Genomic DNA, 14,241 nt, shown 5'->3' with positions numbered 1-14,241 from the left:
AGCCCCTCAGCCCTGGGCCGACCGACGCAGGCAGCGGCCAGGTAGGGATCTTGTTTTGAGGGGAAGCTTTTGCCCAGCTCCTTCCCTGCCCTGACCCTCCGGGGACCATCGGGGATGGGGTCGGCAGCCTTCACCATCAGACTCAGAGCGGGAGCAGATTGCAGCCCCCGTCAGCATGGATGGAGGGGCACTAGGGGACGCCGGGTGTCACCGGCATCCTGAGCAGCTCGGGCAGCCCCCGCGGCCAGGAGCATCTCACCAGCAAAGTCAAAACCCCGGGCTCCCAGTCCAAAAAACATGCTGTTCGGTGCCCCCACAAGCCGACAGGTCACGGATGCTCAGGCTGACCTTGTCCCCAGGTGCCTGGGGTGAGCCCCGGAGGGCAGGGCACAGGGCTCGGGGACCTTGGGGTAGGATGGGGCAATTGTATCAGACCCCTCCTCAACATGGGAAGGGGACTAAGCTGGCGATGGAGAAGCCACCTCTGGAGCGCGGTGTGTGGGAAACATCCTTCTGCAAGGTCCCATGTCCCCTGCCACCCACTCCTCGCTGGAGCAGGGCGAGTGCACTCCCTGCTTGAGCCATGGTGAGGGACCACGTGCATCTGCCTGACCGCAGAGCCCGGTGCTTGGGGAGCACAAAGGCCCTGCCCTGCTACGGACGGGGCTGCTGCAAGGCAGAAATGCCCCATGGGTCCCCAAGGTGGAGAAGTGCCCCTCTGCCATGAAGGAGGGCAGGAGCAGTGGGATGGGGACAAAGAGAAACCCCCAGCCTCCAGGCTGGGGTCAGACCCCCAAGGCTATTCGCCTCCCCATTTGCAGGCTCTGGGTAGTCTTGGGGCTCATCGGGGACTATTGGGGGTCCATGTGATGTTTCCAGGCCCATCCCCAGCCCCAGATGTTGGAGCTGAGAGTGGGTGACCACCCAACTCCAGGTCCAGCCCTGTCCCATCAGGGTCGGGGGTTTCTCAGGAGCAGTCCACAAGGCCACACAGCACTGTCCTTAGAGCACAGTCCCCTGGGAGGGAGGCTGTGCTCCCTGTCCCTTGTTCTCCTGTCCCCATGGGCCCCACATGCGGCTGGTGGGGCAAGGGAAGAGGCTGAGGGGTCAGGGTCCCAATGGACAAGAAGGGCCTTGGAGTGAGAGCTGCCCCAGGCAGGGGTGAACAGGAGGAGCAGGCAGGGCTGAGCAGCGCTTCTGTCCCAAACATAGACTGGGACCCATGTCCATGGATACCGAGAACACATCGAAGGGACGGGCAGTTTCGGGGCTCCCAGGGGACAGAGTCATACCACAGGCACCGTTAGCCTAATGTATCATCCAGAGTAGCCTCCCCAACCCCACTTACAGTCAGACAGCACTGAAGCTTCCTTAACGCCCAGTAGCCCCAAAGATAAATCTGTAATCCAGAGCGGGTGGCTCGTTCAGTGCCAGATGCTGACTGCCCTCACGCCAGCCCCACAGAGCTCCCATGGGGCAGGAAACCCGGTCCAGGTCCTTCCCAGAGGTTGCCCTGCCAAGAGGATGGACGGGGCCCAAAGGCAGCCTGGGCTCCAGCTTTCTTTCTTGAGGACATGCCTGAGACCACACGTAGCCCTCGGGACACCACGAGGGATCCGGCCCTGGAGGGAGCAGCGGTGTACCCGCTTCAGGCTCAGCCTCATTGCGTTGGAGTCGGGCTGCATGGCACGTGCATCCCCGCACGCTGCGTCCGGCCCTGTGGGCGCCTGGGGGGGTGCGTTCGTGTGTGGTGCATGTCTGTGTGTGCCGGGGCTGGGCTGCATGTCAGAGCTGGCACACGTGCGAATGGAAACCCCGTTGGCTCTGCGAGTCTGTCTTCCCCCAGACCTCACTGAAACAATGGGAGCAGTGCAGCTCTTTCGTAGCACCCGGGATTGGAGTTTTCCCCTTCCCTTCTCTCTCCCCTCTCTTAATGCTCCAGGTGACTGGGGAATGCCCCAGGCAGAATTAAGGTGGGGGAAACCTCTGCGTGGCCCCTTCTTTTCTTTTTCCTCCGTGCTCAGGTTATGACATGGAGAGCAGAAGAGCCCAAAGGCGCTGATGCTTTCCAACGGAATCACAGAATCTTCAGAGGGTGAAGGACCTCTAGAGATCATCTCATCCCACTCCCCTGCTAAAGCAGGATTGCCAGGAGCACATCGCTCCAGACTGCATCCAGGCAGGTCTTGAAAATCTCCAGAGAAGGGGACTCCACCCCCTCCCTGGGCAGCCTGTGCCAGTGCTCTGCCACCCGAACTGTAAAGAAGTGTTTCTGTGTATTTGAAAAGAACTTCCTGTGTTCCAACTTGTGCCCGTTGCCCCTCGTCCTGTCACTGGGAACCACCGAGAAGAGTCTGGCTCCATCCTCCTTCAACCCACCCTTCAGATACTCATACGCCATAATAAGGTCTCCCCTCAGCCTTCTCTTCTCCAGGCTGAAGAGTTGCAGCTCTCTCAGCCTTTCCTCATACGGGAGATGCTCCAATCCCTCAATCACCTCAGCTGCCCTTCGATGGACTCTTTCCAGCAGTTCCCTGTCCCTCTGGAACTGGGGAGCCCAGAGCTGGACGCAGTATTCCAGTTGTGGCCTCCCCGGTGCAGAGCAGAGAGGGAGAATGACCTCCCTCGACCTACCGGCCACACTCTTCCCTGTGCAGCCCAGCATGCCATTGGCCTTTTAGGCAACAAGGGCCATTGGCCTTTTTGGCCACGGGCAGTATCGTGTCAGGATGGTGTCAGTGGAGCCCAGCTCCCAGGGAGAGACATGTGCCTGACTCCCACATGCCTGCACCATGAGGCACCCCACGGACCAAGACCGGGCAGAACGGAGGATCCTGAAGCCTGGCAGAGCATCTCTGCTGCCCACTCCTCCCTTCCTGTGCAGCCACAGGGCGCTCTGTGCCAGCAGCCACCTACAAAGGCTCTCGACCTGGGCGTTCTCTTGCTCCCACCCCTTTCACACCAACCTAACCACCGTGGGCAGAACCAAGCCTACATCTGGGAGAGCAGTGTGAAACACAGCAAAGCTCCCACAGCCTGTGAGGAGCCTCCTGATCTTCCCCGTGACAGGCCTAGGTGCAACACAAGGCAACATTCATTTCCACTTTGTCCTTTCTGTAACACATGGGCTATGTTCAGCGCCCAGGGTCTCAGCTGCCAGGAAAGTTGCTGTCATCGAGGTGCTGCACTGGCCACCGTCGAGGTCTGTCCCTTGATGACAGGAGGTGCTCTGGGCTCTTCAGCCCCATCTCAGAGCTTCAGAGACTATGGGACAGGCTCCTCAGGTGCCTGATGGTGCAGAGAAGCACCCTGGAAGACCCTGAGCAGCACCTCAAGTACCTGCACTGCTTTCAAAGATCCCCAACCAAGGCACCTACTTGTCTTTTCAGGTGTGGCACTTTTGAAACACTTGTCCTGCGCTCCGTCCCACGGGAGCAAGAGCTGTGGGAGTCCCTGTGGACTCTGTGTGCAGACTGAGGCAGGACACGCTCCAAACTGGGGCACCAGATTCAAAGGCTGTCTTGCCAAGCATCATCCTTCCCCTTGACACTGCTAAACTGGAATGTGGAGCACCTTGAGAGCAGCTTTGCTTCTTGCCGCCTTGCCAAGGCACAAAGTAGAGGAGAAGCAAGGGAAAGGAGAAATAAGGCCCCTCAGTTAGGGCCAGCGGGCTGTCGCAATGCGACGGGGGAGCTGGTGGAGGCTGGAGAGGGACAGGGTCCGTACGGGGCAGGCGGTGCGGTGGAAGGCTTGGGTCAGGCTGCTGTAGGCAAGCTACGCCAGCAGAGACATCCTGCAAACCTTGTCTTCATGTTGCTTTGCCTAGAGCGAGAGTGCCCAAGGCAGGGAGGCAGATGCACAAGCCTGGACGGAGCTGAGCAGAGCCTGCTGATGCGAGAGCATCACTGCGGCCACAAAAGCCTGAGGTCTTAGTGTCCCCTCTGTCCTTGGGCTCACCGGGCTGAGCCCAGCACCTCTCACTGCCCCATGAAATACAGCATTTCCCTCTGCACAGGGGATGGCTGTGTGGCCCCCTGGCCCATGGGTGCATGCCTGGCTGTTGGCAAGCTCTCGCCTCCATAGCCAGGGGCTGCAGACCAGACTCCAGCCCCACGTGCCCCCTCACCCCAGCCCCTTGCTGGCAGGAGCCTGCGACTCACCCTCAGGAGAAGGCAGGCAGCAAAATGCAGTCTCGAGTCAGAGCTGACGCCAAGGTGATGGGTATAAAAGTGCTCCTCAGGGGCCCTGACTGCTTTAGGAAAGGTCAGAGACAGCCACCCCGGTGACCTGCGGGATGTCTCCCATGGCCAGGACTCAGCTGGAGCCAGCAGGGCACCTCCTGGCTGCCCACAGGGCCACCCAGTGCAGGCAGCCGGGCTGGGGCAGAGGGATGCCCACGCTCAGGAGAGAAAGGGCTCTCTGCTCTTACTTTTGTAGGAACCTGGCAGACAACCCCCAGTAGCTACGGAGCTGGGCAGTCTCACACACAGCCGATCCAGAAGCCATTGCCAAGCACGGAGCTCGTGGGAGGTGGAGTGGAAAGAGCCGGGAAAACCTGCAGCAGCAGCGAGCGGGGCTGGGGGGGCCCGGGCAGGTTTGTGTCTCACCTGTGAGACTCACTCCTCGTCTGTCCCCACCTGGATCTCACACACAGGCAACGCGATGCCTGTTCCTTGTCCCCCAGTAATAGGGGTCCTGGCTCATGGGCCCACATCGTGGCGGGAGCCCCATCACCCAAGCAGTCCCACAGGCTGTTTGGGTTCTGCTCCACACAACACTGGGGTCACCTCTTGCCTTCTCCCGAACACACACAGCAAGCAGGACACGGGCTGAACCCCTCTCTCCTTTGGGCAGAAGGAAGCCCTCAGAGCCAGCTAAGCTGTTGCGCATGGATTGAACCTGCATCTGGCCCACCCCAGGGCCTCTCAGGAGAACGAGAAGCCACCACCTGCAGATCTGAAGCTCATCTGAAGATGTTGCACCCCAGCAGCAGCAGACGGCACCCTCAAGCCGGTCTGGCTCCCACAGAACATGCCTGCTGTGAACAAGGAGGGGAACAGGAACCACGCAGTGCTTAGCAGCTCTGGCTCATCACAGTCAGCTGCAACACGGCTCTGCGCATCCCCAAGGCGCTATATAAACACCGTCTGATTGATCCCACAGCCCCTTGGGGAGCCGGGCAAATCCAACAGCTCCATCCAGCAGAGTCAACATGGATGCTCTCGGCAGCATGTGCAGACCCTTTGCTGCTCCCCATGGCAGTTCCCAATCAGCAGACTGGGGCTTCTCGGGCTGTCCCAGTGGTTTGCACATTGCTGCATTCCTTACATCTTCCCTTGCTTCTCCTTTACCACATCTCCTCAGCTCAAGGACAGGTCAAAGGCCACCTTCAAACCAAGGCTTGGTCCTGGCAACTTGGCTTGCCCCATCTTTCTCCAGGCCTGTCCCACACCGTGTGAGGCTCTTGTCCTGATCGGCTCTGCTGCTGGCCAAGCACCTTCGCTGTGCCTCTGATCACCTACTCAAACCCTTCGCAGGAGAGGCAGGCAGTGGTGTTGGTTACTTCAGCTGCTCGGTGCTTCAGGCCTCTAGTGGAAACATCAGCTCACCCATCTCTAATGAGGGAACAAGAGACCATGTCTGCCTTAAATTAATTGCAGAGTTGTCATCTCAGTGAAGTCAGAAGTACTTTTCTTGCACGAGGCACAGAGAGGCCAGCACAAGGTCTATGTGCCCGAGCAGCTCTAGAGGGACTTCTGAGGGTCTGGCTTGGCTTCAGAAATGAATTTCAGCCACTGAGAGTCACATTCAACTCAGAAACCTTAAAGGGTGTTGGACCTAGTGAAGGTCTGGGTTCTGATCCACAGGTCCTGGTCTACAACAGCTCTTGATTGCCTTGGCCTGACCAGTATGTGCACTTTACATTAAATGAGCGTGGGCTTTGCATTGACCAACCGTGTGCCACTCCTGTCCCAATGCCCAGCGCAAATCTGGTGAGACTCTTCCCTCCCCGTTACGTGTGGCATTGTGCAGCTTGTATCAACTGTGTAAGCATGGGCCAGCGTGAAGGTGGTCTGCAGCGTTTGTGGGGTGAATGGCTGTGGGTGGATGTGCTAAAACAGAGGCGATCAAACGCAGGGCTGCTTGGCATGAACTGGTAAGGGAGGGTTGGAAAGGAATTGTGTTGCCCATTCCCACTCCACTCTAGCTGAGGGTCCAACAGTTGTCCTTGCCACCAGTCCTCCCAAGTCCCCGTGATCCCGCTGGTCCCAGAGGTGCTGTCCCTCACCTCTGCTCATGCTTCCCTTACTCTTGCAGGTGCCTCAGGGGGAGTGGAACAACACGCTGTCTCGAGACAAAGACAGCGAGATCCCGTGCCGGCGCATGCGGAGCGGGAGTTACATCAAAGCCATGGGGGATGATGATAGTGAAGACTCAGAAGCCAGCCCCAAACCATCCCCGAAAACTGCAGCTCGGAGGCAGAGTTACCTCAAGGCCACCCAACAGTCCCTGAGTGAGCAGAGCACCACACAAAGGTAATGCTGGAGCTCCTCCGGGAGCTCTGCACAGGTCCCCAGGGGCCACCCCAGAAGCAGCCCCCGGGGTCTAGCCAGCAGCACCCACATGTGGGGATCAGAGCCCAGCAGGGCTCCTGCACACCATCTCAGACTGCCCACGGGGCAGGCAGATGAGGAGACAAGCAGGACAGGAGACGACGTGGCAGGGGAATGGAGAGAGCTTTCCATCCTGGTGACTCCAAATAGCCCTGGTGTTAGGAACCCGCTCCAGGTCACTGTCCCCTCAGTGATGGGGAGGGCACTCCTTTGATGGAGCTGTGTGGATTTCCTCCCTAAGTGTCTGCTTCTCTGAGGGAGCTCAGAGATCCCAACCCCATGATGGTATTCAGAGGTGGAAGATGCTCAGCCAGCATGGCTGAGGACACTTGGCACACAGCCCGCAGGCTGATGGGACTGTGCCATCCGCTTTGCTCCACAGATGTCCCAGGGATTCTGGGACCAGCCAGAAAGTGCCCCGTTGGCACGCTAGGCTGGGTAATATCCCAAGGCCAGGAGAGATGGGCTAAGAGGTCTGGGACCAGGTGTTGAGGGAGGAAGACCCACAGTGGCTTAAGCCAGATAGACAGCAGAGCAAGGGGAACACAGCAAAACCTTGCAGGGCAAGAGGCTGGTCCTTGCAGGATGGGATCTGTGTGGACCACCTGCACAGAGGTGATGCTGTGCAGCATCCTCACCAGCTGCTCCGCTCCCCAGGACAAGGTACCCAGGGGCTGTAACATGCCATCGGTGTTTCACGTGCTGTGGCTTGGGGGGTGAGCAGCACAGAGGGGCAGGGGGAGGCAGGCACCACCGCAGAAGAACTGCTGATGTTCAGCAGACAGGGCCAGAAGGAAGGCCAGAGGGTGCAGCAGGCCATGTGGAGACCCCTCATGGTGGCTTCAGATTGCAGACCAGACGCTGCTTTGGAGGGGGCAAAAAATAATTGGGGGGGGGGGGGGCTGAAAATGCCTGCTCTGAATCCAGCCCTGTTCCCTGCCTTCACATCCACTTCAGGGGGAGCAGAGTTGGATCCAGGGGTCGTTGATGCAAAATACCCAAGTTGAGAAACTGAGGTTCTTCCTGTCTTGGGTTCACTGTCCATTCAGGCCATGTCCATCAGGGTCTGAGCTCACCTGTGCTGCTGGTGTCCAGCCGGAGCCCACGGACAGGCAGCGCTGAGGAAGGGGCTAAGTCAAGGCAGGGTGAGCCGGAGGGGCAGAGCTGGCTGAGCCGTGGGTGCAGTGACCTGGCTGAGGAGGGCTCCGGGCAGGGCTGGGCTAGACACGGCCATTGCTGCCAGTGCTTGGTCACCAGCAGGAGATTTGTGGGAGGGAAGGAGGGGGCTCCACAGCCCTTGGGGCATGGCACCCTGGCCTGTCTGTCCCTTCTGTCCCTGGCTGATGAGGGCTTGAGCCAGGCAGAAGCCAGGCGGCAGCGGGCAGCCCAGCCGGCACCGGAGCGTGAGCACGGCTGCCATCTGCTGACCACCCCCTCGCCTCTCCCCCCTCGCCAAGGAGATTTTTGGATGCTGTGGTCACTTCTGTTGCTGCGGGGACTCCCTGGGGTGCCCTGCCGACCTGGCACGGCCCCGGGACAGCAGTGGGGGCACCGTGCCCTGGCACAGCCCCATGCCAGCCTTCGCCAAGGGTCGCCTTGGCCAGAGCTGCTGGGGCCATCTCTGAACTCCACCAGCCGAGGGGCACCGGACCCGTGGTTTGGGACAGGAGGGACCGCAGGGAGGCCAGCTGCAGCCTTAGCCAGGACAAGGAGCAGAGGAGTGAGACGTGATCTGTCCCTGTGAGAGGGTCTCTGCCCTTCCAAAGTCTGTTGCCTCCTTTGTGACTCGGTTTCCCCACGGGCAGGCTGCGAGGGTAGGTGACGGTGAAGCCCAGTGGCATGGGCACAGGGAGGCTGACAGGGACACTGCCCTCCCCAGGACACAACTGACTCACACCATGGGTGCGCGGTGAGCTCACGGACAAAACCCTCTCAGACCAAGGGAAACAAGGCAATAAATGGATAGCCCAGGGCGCCATGTTGCACTTGGCTGCTCAGCAGTGGGTCTCCTGGGGTCCGGGTGTCTCCTCCATCAGCAGAAGACATTACTCCCTGCTCTCATCACACCCCAGGATGGAGACTCAGGAGGTGCCACGGTCCTTCCTGGAGGTCCACACACCGCACAGGGAAGGACGCACCCTGCCCTCCGCTTCGCTGTCCCCCAGGCTGAAGGACAGACCTCTGCACCCGTGGCCCTGCCAGACGTGGGGGAAGCGGCACCCTGAGGGTCCTCTGTAGTGAACACAGGCAATTCAAGAGGCAGAATCCCCACAGCTCTCCCAGGCTGGCGTGGCTAACCGTGTCCTCCACCATGCCCCACCTGGTCTGCGACAAGGACTCCTTCACACAGGGTCTCATGGTGGAACAGAAAAACGGGGGAGCCCCATCCTTCCCACATCCCTCCTCTTCCTCCCACGTGTCCCTCCCATCCTTCCGCGCTCCCCCTGGCTCCCGTGTGCCCGGGGCTCAGCAGAGACTGTAGTTGCGGTCCTGGCTGGGTCGGGCTCAGTGGCAGCCCCGCTCTCCCGCTGCAGAGGCTGCGCTGAGCCCCAGGCCATGGGGACAGTGCTTCTCCCAGAGCCTGCAGCAAAAGCTGCTCTAGAAATACCCACCCACCCCTGCTGCTGCAGCACTGTCATTCAGGCTTGGATCCTCTTGATCTTCTTCCAGATAATCTTTTGGGTTCCTCTACACAAATTAAAAAAAAAAAAAATCCTGCAGATGTTTCAAATTGGGAAGTCCACAAAATACCATTTAAAAGTCATCTCTCACCCCACTTTCCACACCCCCTTCCCACCAGTCCAGGCCAGGAAGAACCAGCCTCCCTGAGCCCCGGCCCCCGGCATCACCCTGTGCAAGAGCTGGTCTGTCACCAGGGCTGTGACTCTGGGGGCTGGCACGGGTCCCACGTGCACCCTGGGGTTCAGCTGGACTAACCTGGCATCTGCAGTGCATTCCTGGGGGCAGCGGGACCCGAGGTCTTGTCCCCTCTCCTTCCCCTGCACTTCACAAACCTTCACCCACGTCCCAGACTCAACAGCTCAAGCCGGAGGCCAGCAAGGCGAAAAAGTGCTTCCTTCTCCTCCAGGAGCTGTAATTGAGGCCAAGTGGTGGACTCGGTGGCCAGCACCGTCTCCATGTGCTTGTGCCTGTCCGAGGGTGCTGCGGGCAGGGGTGGTCTGGCTCTCCTGGTGGGGCGGCAGCTCCAGCACAGCCCCAGCGCTGCCCCCGCCGTGGGGACACCCCTCACACCCTCTCTCTCTGCTGGCAGGAGCCTGGACCGCCTGGACTCTGTCGAGATCCTTCTACCTCCGAAGTTCCCAACCTGGGAGGAAGAATACAACCAGATCTCCGACAGCGTCAACGAGTCCAGTTGCATCAACCAGGTGAGACGCTGGAGCGCTGAGCCCCGCTGCACCGGCACACCCCGTTGAGAAAGGAGGCATGCCTGGGGCAGGGAGGGACATCTTTTTTCCCCCCTTCAAAATAAGGCACCGGCTGCGCTCCAGGAATTGCACACACAGTTCTCTGGCAGCTTTACCAAAGTATCAAGGCCAGTTCCTTAATTCTGATTCCTATCAGACCCCTTTTCCCCCAGCTTTGCCTCCTCTCCTCACTGCTGGTGCAGCTGGAGTCACTCTGCCATGGCCACAGGTATGGTAGCCCGGAGCGATGCTTCACAGCCATGGGCGAAGCTCAGGGCTGCTCTGAGCACAGAGTCACACTGTGTCACCACCCAGAAGCCTCCTACAAGGCCACCTGCTCCTGCTGCCAGCTCCTCGCGCCCGCTGGGTGGGTACAGCTGGGGCCAACCTCTCCTCTGCAAAAGGTGGTGTCCAGCCTGGGACCCTGCTGTGGGTCACTGGGGATAGTAACCCTGCTTAGCTCTGAGGACCTCGTTCCTCGTGCAGCACACTGGAGCCAGGAACCAGGTGCCCGTAATTCGGGAGACCATCCTGCCAGCTAGCTGGGGATGTCTCCCTTGGATATTCCTGGTACCCTGGGAAGGGCAAAGCCAAGGATGCCAGCAAGGCACTGATGGTGGGTGGCAAACCCCTTGCACCAGGTTGCAGGACCACTGGGATGCAGTCGGTGCAAACCGGGTTTAGCTCCCTCTCCCCATACTACGCCTCCCCCTGGGATTACTCTAGAGCAGCTTGGGGCTTGGGTGGCTACAAGGCAGCTGCTTCACAGGCAAGGAAATAATCCATGTTGGGATGAGGCCTTTGCAGAGGTCCTGTGTGCTTATCTCAGCCCCGGGACAGGGACCCGTCCTTTCGGTATGCAGGTGGAGGTCCCCAGGGCAGCAATGGCTCCACAAGCTTCACCCAGCCATTTCGCTGTCGCCTTGGGCCTCTGTCCTGTTGCGTCTCTGTTCACGCGTGTCTGCATGGAACACGTGCCCACCTGTGCCCCTTCTGTGCTGCTCCGCTCCGTCTGTGCACAGTGATTGAGGGCGGCAGCACGAGGCAGGGGTTAAACAGCGGGATGGGCATCACGAACCAGAGCATGGAGGAGGGTGAACGGTATGTCCCGGCATTCCCCTCCATGTGTGGGGGGCTCTGAGCCCTCCTCCGGCCCGGCCCAGTCTCTCCAGCCCCATGGCTGGTTTCTCCTGCTGTCACAGAGTGGTTGGAGCCCTTGGTGGAGCGCTCTGGGGAAGGGCACGGGGCATCGCTTGCGGGCGTACGTGTTCCTTGTGGTCAGTCTCGTTCCTTGTACATCAACAGCAATGTGCTGGGTGTCTCATTGCACAGAGACGGGGTCAGGGCCGTCGCATTCTTGTCCTTTGCGTGTAAATCCATGTCTGAAGCCAGGTCTCTGCGTGAAGACAACGGGTGGGCTGAGTCTGTGCCCTCTCCCTCTCTAAAGCTGCCGTTTAGCAGCTGGCTGCAGCACCCCCATGAAGACATCAGAAGGGTCTTGGAGCTGGAGGGTCTGAGCAGCCCACGGTGTGCCAGGAGCTGCCCAGGCAAACGTCCGAGCCCCAGACTGGCGGCGCTGTGAGGCTGAGGGCCACAGCACCCGCTCAAGCGTGGGGCTGCTGTCACCGCGTGCACGCTGCCCGCGTTCCTCCACAGCCGAGACACTTCAGTTGCAGCTGGGTTGGGATTTAGAGGCCTCCCACGAATTGCGTATCTGTTGGTCCAGGATGGAGCAGGTACAGCCACCAGTGTGTGCTGGTCTCATCCTCTGGTGGGTCTGACTTGCCCTTTCACCCTGTGCCAGAGGCAGTTCCTCCCCCACTCTCATTTTATGTGACCTCCAACACCTTCCTTGTGTGTCCAGCAAGACCCTGGTGTCCTCCCACACATCCTCAGCTCTGAAAGACAAGTCCGCTCCACTTGGTTTTGTCCCAACTGACCTCCACCTTGCAAACCTCTGGAAGTCCGGGGTGCACCACGTGTGCGTGTCAGCATCCACCTGTCACACCAAGGGGACCAGTGGCCAGAGAGAGCCAGCTGGTGGCCCCCAACACTGCTTCTCCACACTTTGAACACTGCTTATCCACACTTTGAACTGTGCCCTGTGTAGAAGACCCAGCCCCCAGAGCCAAGCCTCTTCCCTTGGGTACATTTTGAACCTGGATCCTTCCTACAGTGGGTCATCTTGGGCAGCTTGCGCAGGGCAGAGTTCATAGGGTGGATGTTTTCTGCAGAGCAGGGATGGAGAGGAGGAGAAGGCATTCCTCCCCACAGGCAGCACAGTGTCTATCGGGTGTCTGTCCTTATGCCGAGTGTGTGCTGTGGCTTTGCTATGGAGAGAAGGCAGTATTGCTTCCGTGTGGCTTCTTCTTGGTGCAGGGACAGAGGAGATAGCAGTGAGGTGGCCAGCCCGACCCCATCAGGGTGAAGGACAGTTTCCCCAGTGTGGAGCACTCGGACTGCCCGTCCATCCCGGCTCTGCGGGCTGCAGAGGCCCATCGCTGCTCCTGGCCACATTGCAAGGTGCCGGCCAATTCTGGGGGCTTCGCAGAGGTGCTAACTGGGAGCCACCCCATCCCTTGTCCAGCTGCCACAGGCAACCCATGTGTGCCAAGGGGTGTCGCAGCACTGTGTGTCCCAAGTGTGCCCTGTGTGTATATATATATTGATATATGGTGCATACCACAGGCTGAATGCATCAGCAGCTTCTCTCCGTCTGGGAGGCGTCCCGTGGAGCTTTGCCATGCCGTGTTTGTGCCGCTGTCGGAGGGGCCTGTGCGGCATCTCGCTTGGCATCTTATGAGTTCTGAAGCTTGTACCAAAGTGTCAGCAGTGGTGGCCCCGGGGGACGGGCCACCCGCTCCCCTCGTCCCTGGTCCCTGTGCAATGGCTGTCTGTGTGAGGGGCTCCCCCGTTCTTGGCCTTTAACCTTCTCCAACTCTTTCTTCCAGATCTTTGGACCCCCCTCACTTATCCCTCAGATATTTACCCATGGAGAGCAGGTATCGTCCCACTGGCTTTTCCCTCTTTCTTCCTCATGGAGCTTTCTTGGGTCAGCCTGGACACCCATGGCAGGGTGCGAGGCAGGCTGTGAGGTCAGCCCACGCCTGGGGCCAGCGGCAGGAGGAGGAGGAGAAGGAGGAAGAGGAGGAGAAAAATGAGAAGGAGAAGGAAGCAGTGCTCCCGACTGGACCTGGGCACTGCAGGGCAGCTGGACCGCTTGGTTGCCCTGGCCCCGGCAGGGGGTTAGAGACCCCCAGTTTTAGGGGGAAAGTAGACAAACTTTTTGAACCAAACTTTGTGGAGCTCAGATGCCAATGCTGGGTAGAAATACTGTCCTTGAGGCCAAAGAAAGGGCCAGAAGAGATAGAAGTGGCCAACAGGGCCAATCTCAGCACCTCTCACCTGTATTTCAGAACACGCTGCTTTAGGCTGGCTCTGGTTTAACCCGGGTGAGCCTCTCCCGAGTACAAGTTTGACCAGCGGCTGCCACTGGAGAGCAGGGCAGGGCTGGGGGCACGGGTGGGAGGGAGGTGGGGGCAGCAGGAGAAGCAGGGAGCGAAGCTGCCCCTGCTCAGCTCACACCTCGACGGGTTCCCGATGGTGCCACCCAGAACCAGTCCAGGCAGCCTGTCCCTGGTCAAGCGTGGAGGCTGTCCAGCCCACACCTCCCCACCTTCTCTCTCGGTGCTGCACCCCATGGCAGGACCAGGCCGTCTCCCCGCACCGAGGAGCACGCCTGCCCTGGCAGGGTCTCACGGCTGAGGCTGGGGTCTCCCAGCTGTGCTGGTGGGACAGGGGAACCTCCCAGAGGCTGGACCAGGATTTTAGCCTCACGTGCTCTCGGCTTCTCTATCAGAGACTGGGGGTTGTTTCACAGGCACTGTGGTAGTAAGTCTCTCCTACTCCACAAGCAGGGACCCTCTCGCCCCCAAGGAGGGTCCCCTCTTCCCTCTCTCTCAGCAGAGAGCCCATGCATCCTACACCCCACCAGCTCTGACCCCGTCTCGTCTGCCATAAGCAGGACCACGCAGGAGTGGCAGCAGGGCGGCTGCAGGGAGAGGGGCGGGAGGGGACGGGGACGGGCTGCCAACAGGCAGGGGGTGACTGGTTCTGTCCCTCTTCCCATGCAGGCGCCAGAGCCGGAGCTGGGGGAGCAGTACGAGGCAGTCTGCGATGCTATCTACAGCGAGGCCTAGTCG

General features: G+C 59.9%; 1 protein-coding gene across 1 annotated transcript in view; it reads left to right on the top strand.

The window, feature by feature from the left end:
- The window catches only part of LOC104287622 (disks large-associated protein 4-like), a 17,028-nt gene extending 2,790 nt beyond the window's left edge, over nucleotides 1–14,238 (top strand). The window contains exons 2-5 of the mRNA XM_009886346.1: nucleotides 6,319–6,536; nucleotides 9,886–10,000; nucleotides 12,991–13,041; nucleotides 14,173–14,238. Coding sequence (XP_009884648.1) covers nucleotides 6,319–6,536; nucleotides 9,886–10,000; nucleotides 12,991–13,041; nucleotides 14,173–14,238 — 450 coding nt within the window. The remainder of the gene's footprint in view (nucleotides 1–6,318; nucleotides 6,537–9,885; nucleotides 10,001–12,990; nucleotides 13,042–14,172) is intronic.
- The last annotated feature ends 3 nt before the right edge of the window (nucleotides 14,239–14,241 follow it).

The sequence above is a fragment of the Charadrius vociferus genome, unplaced genomic scaffold, assembly GCF_000708025.1.
Source record: "Charadrius vociferus isolate BGI_N301 unplaced genomic scaffold, ASM70802v2 scaffold225, whole genome shotgun sequence".
Lineage (NCBI taxonomy): Eukaryota > Metazoa > Chordata > Aves > Charadriiformes > Charadriidae > Charadrius > Charadrius vociferus.
This window is presented reverse-complemented; position numbering and strand designations above follow the sequence as displayed.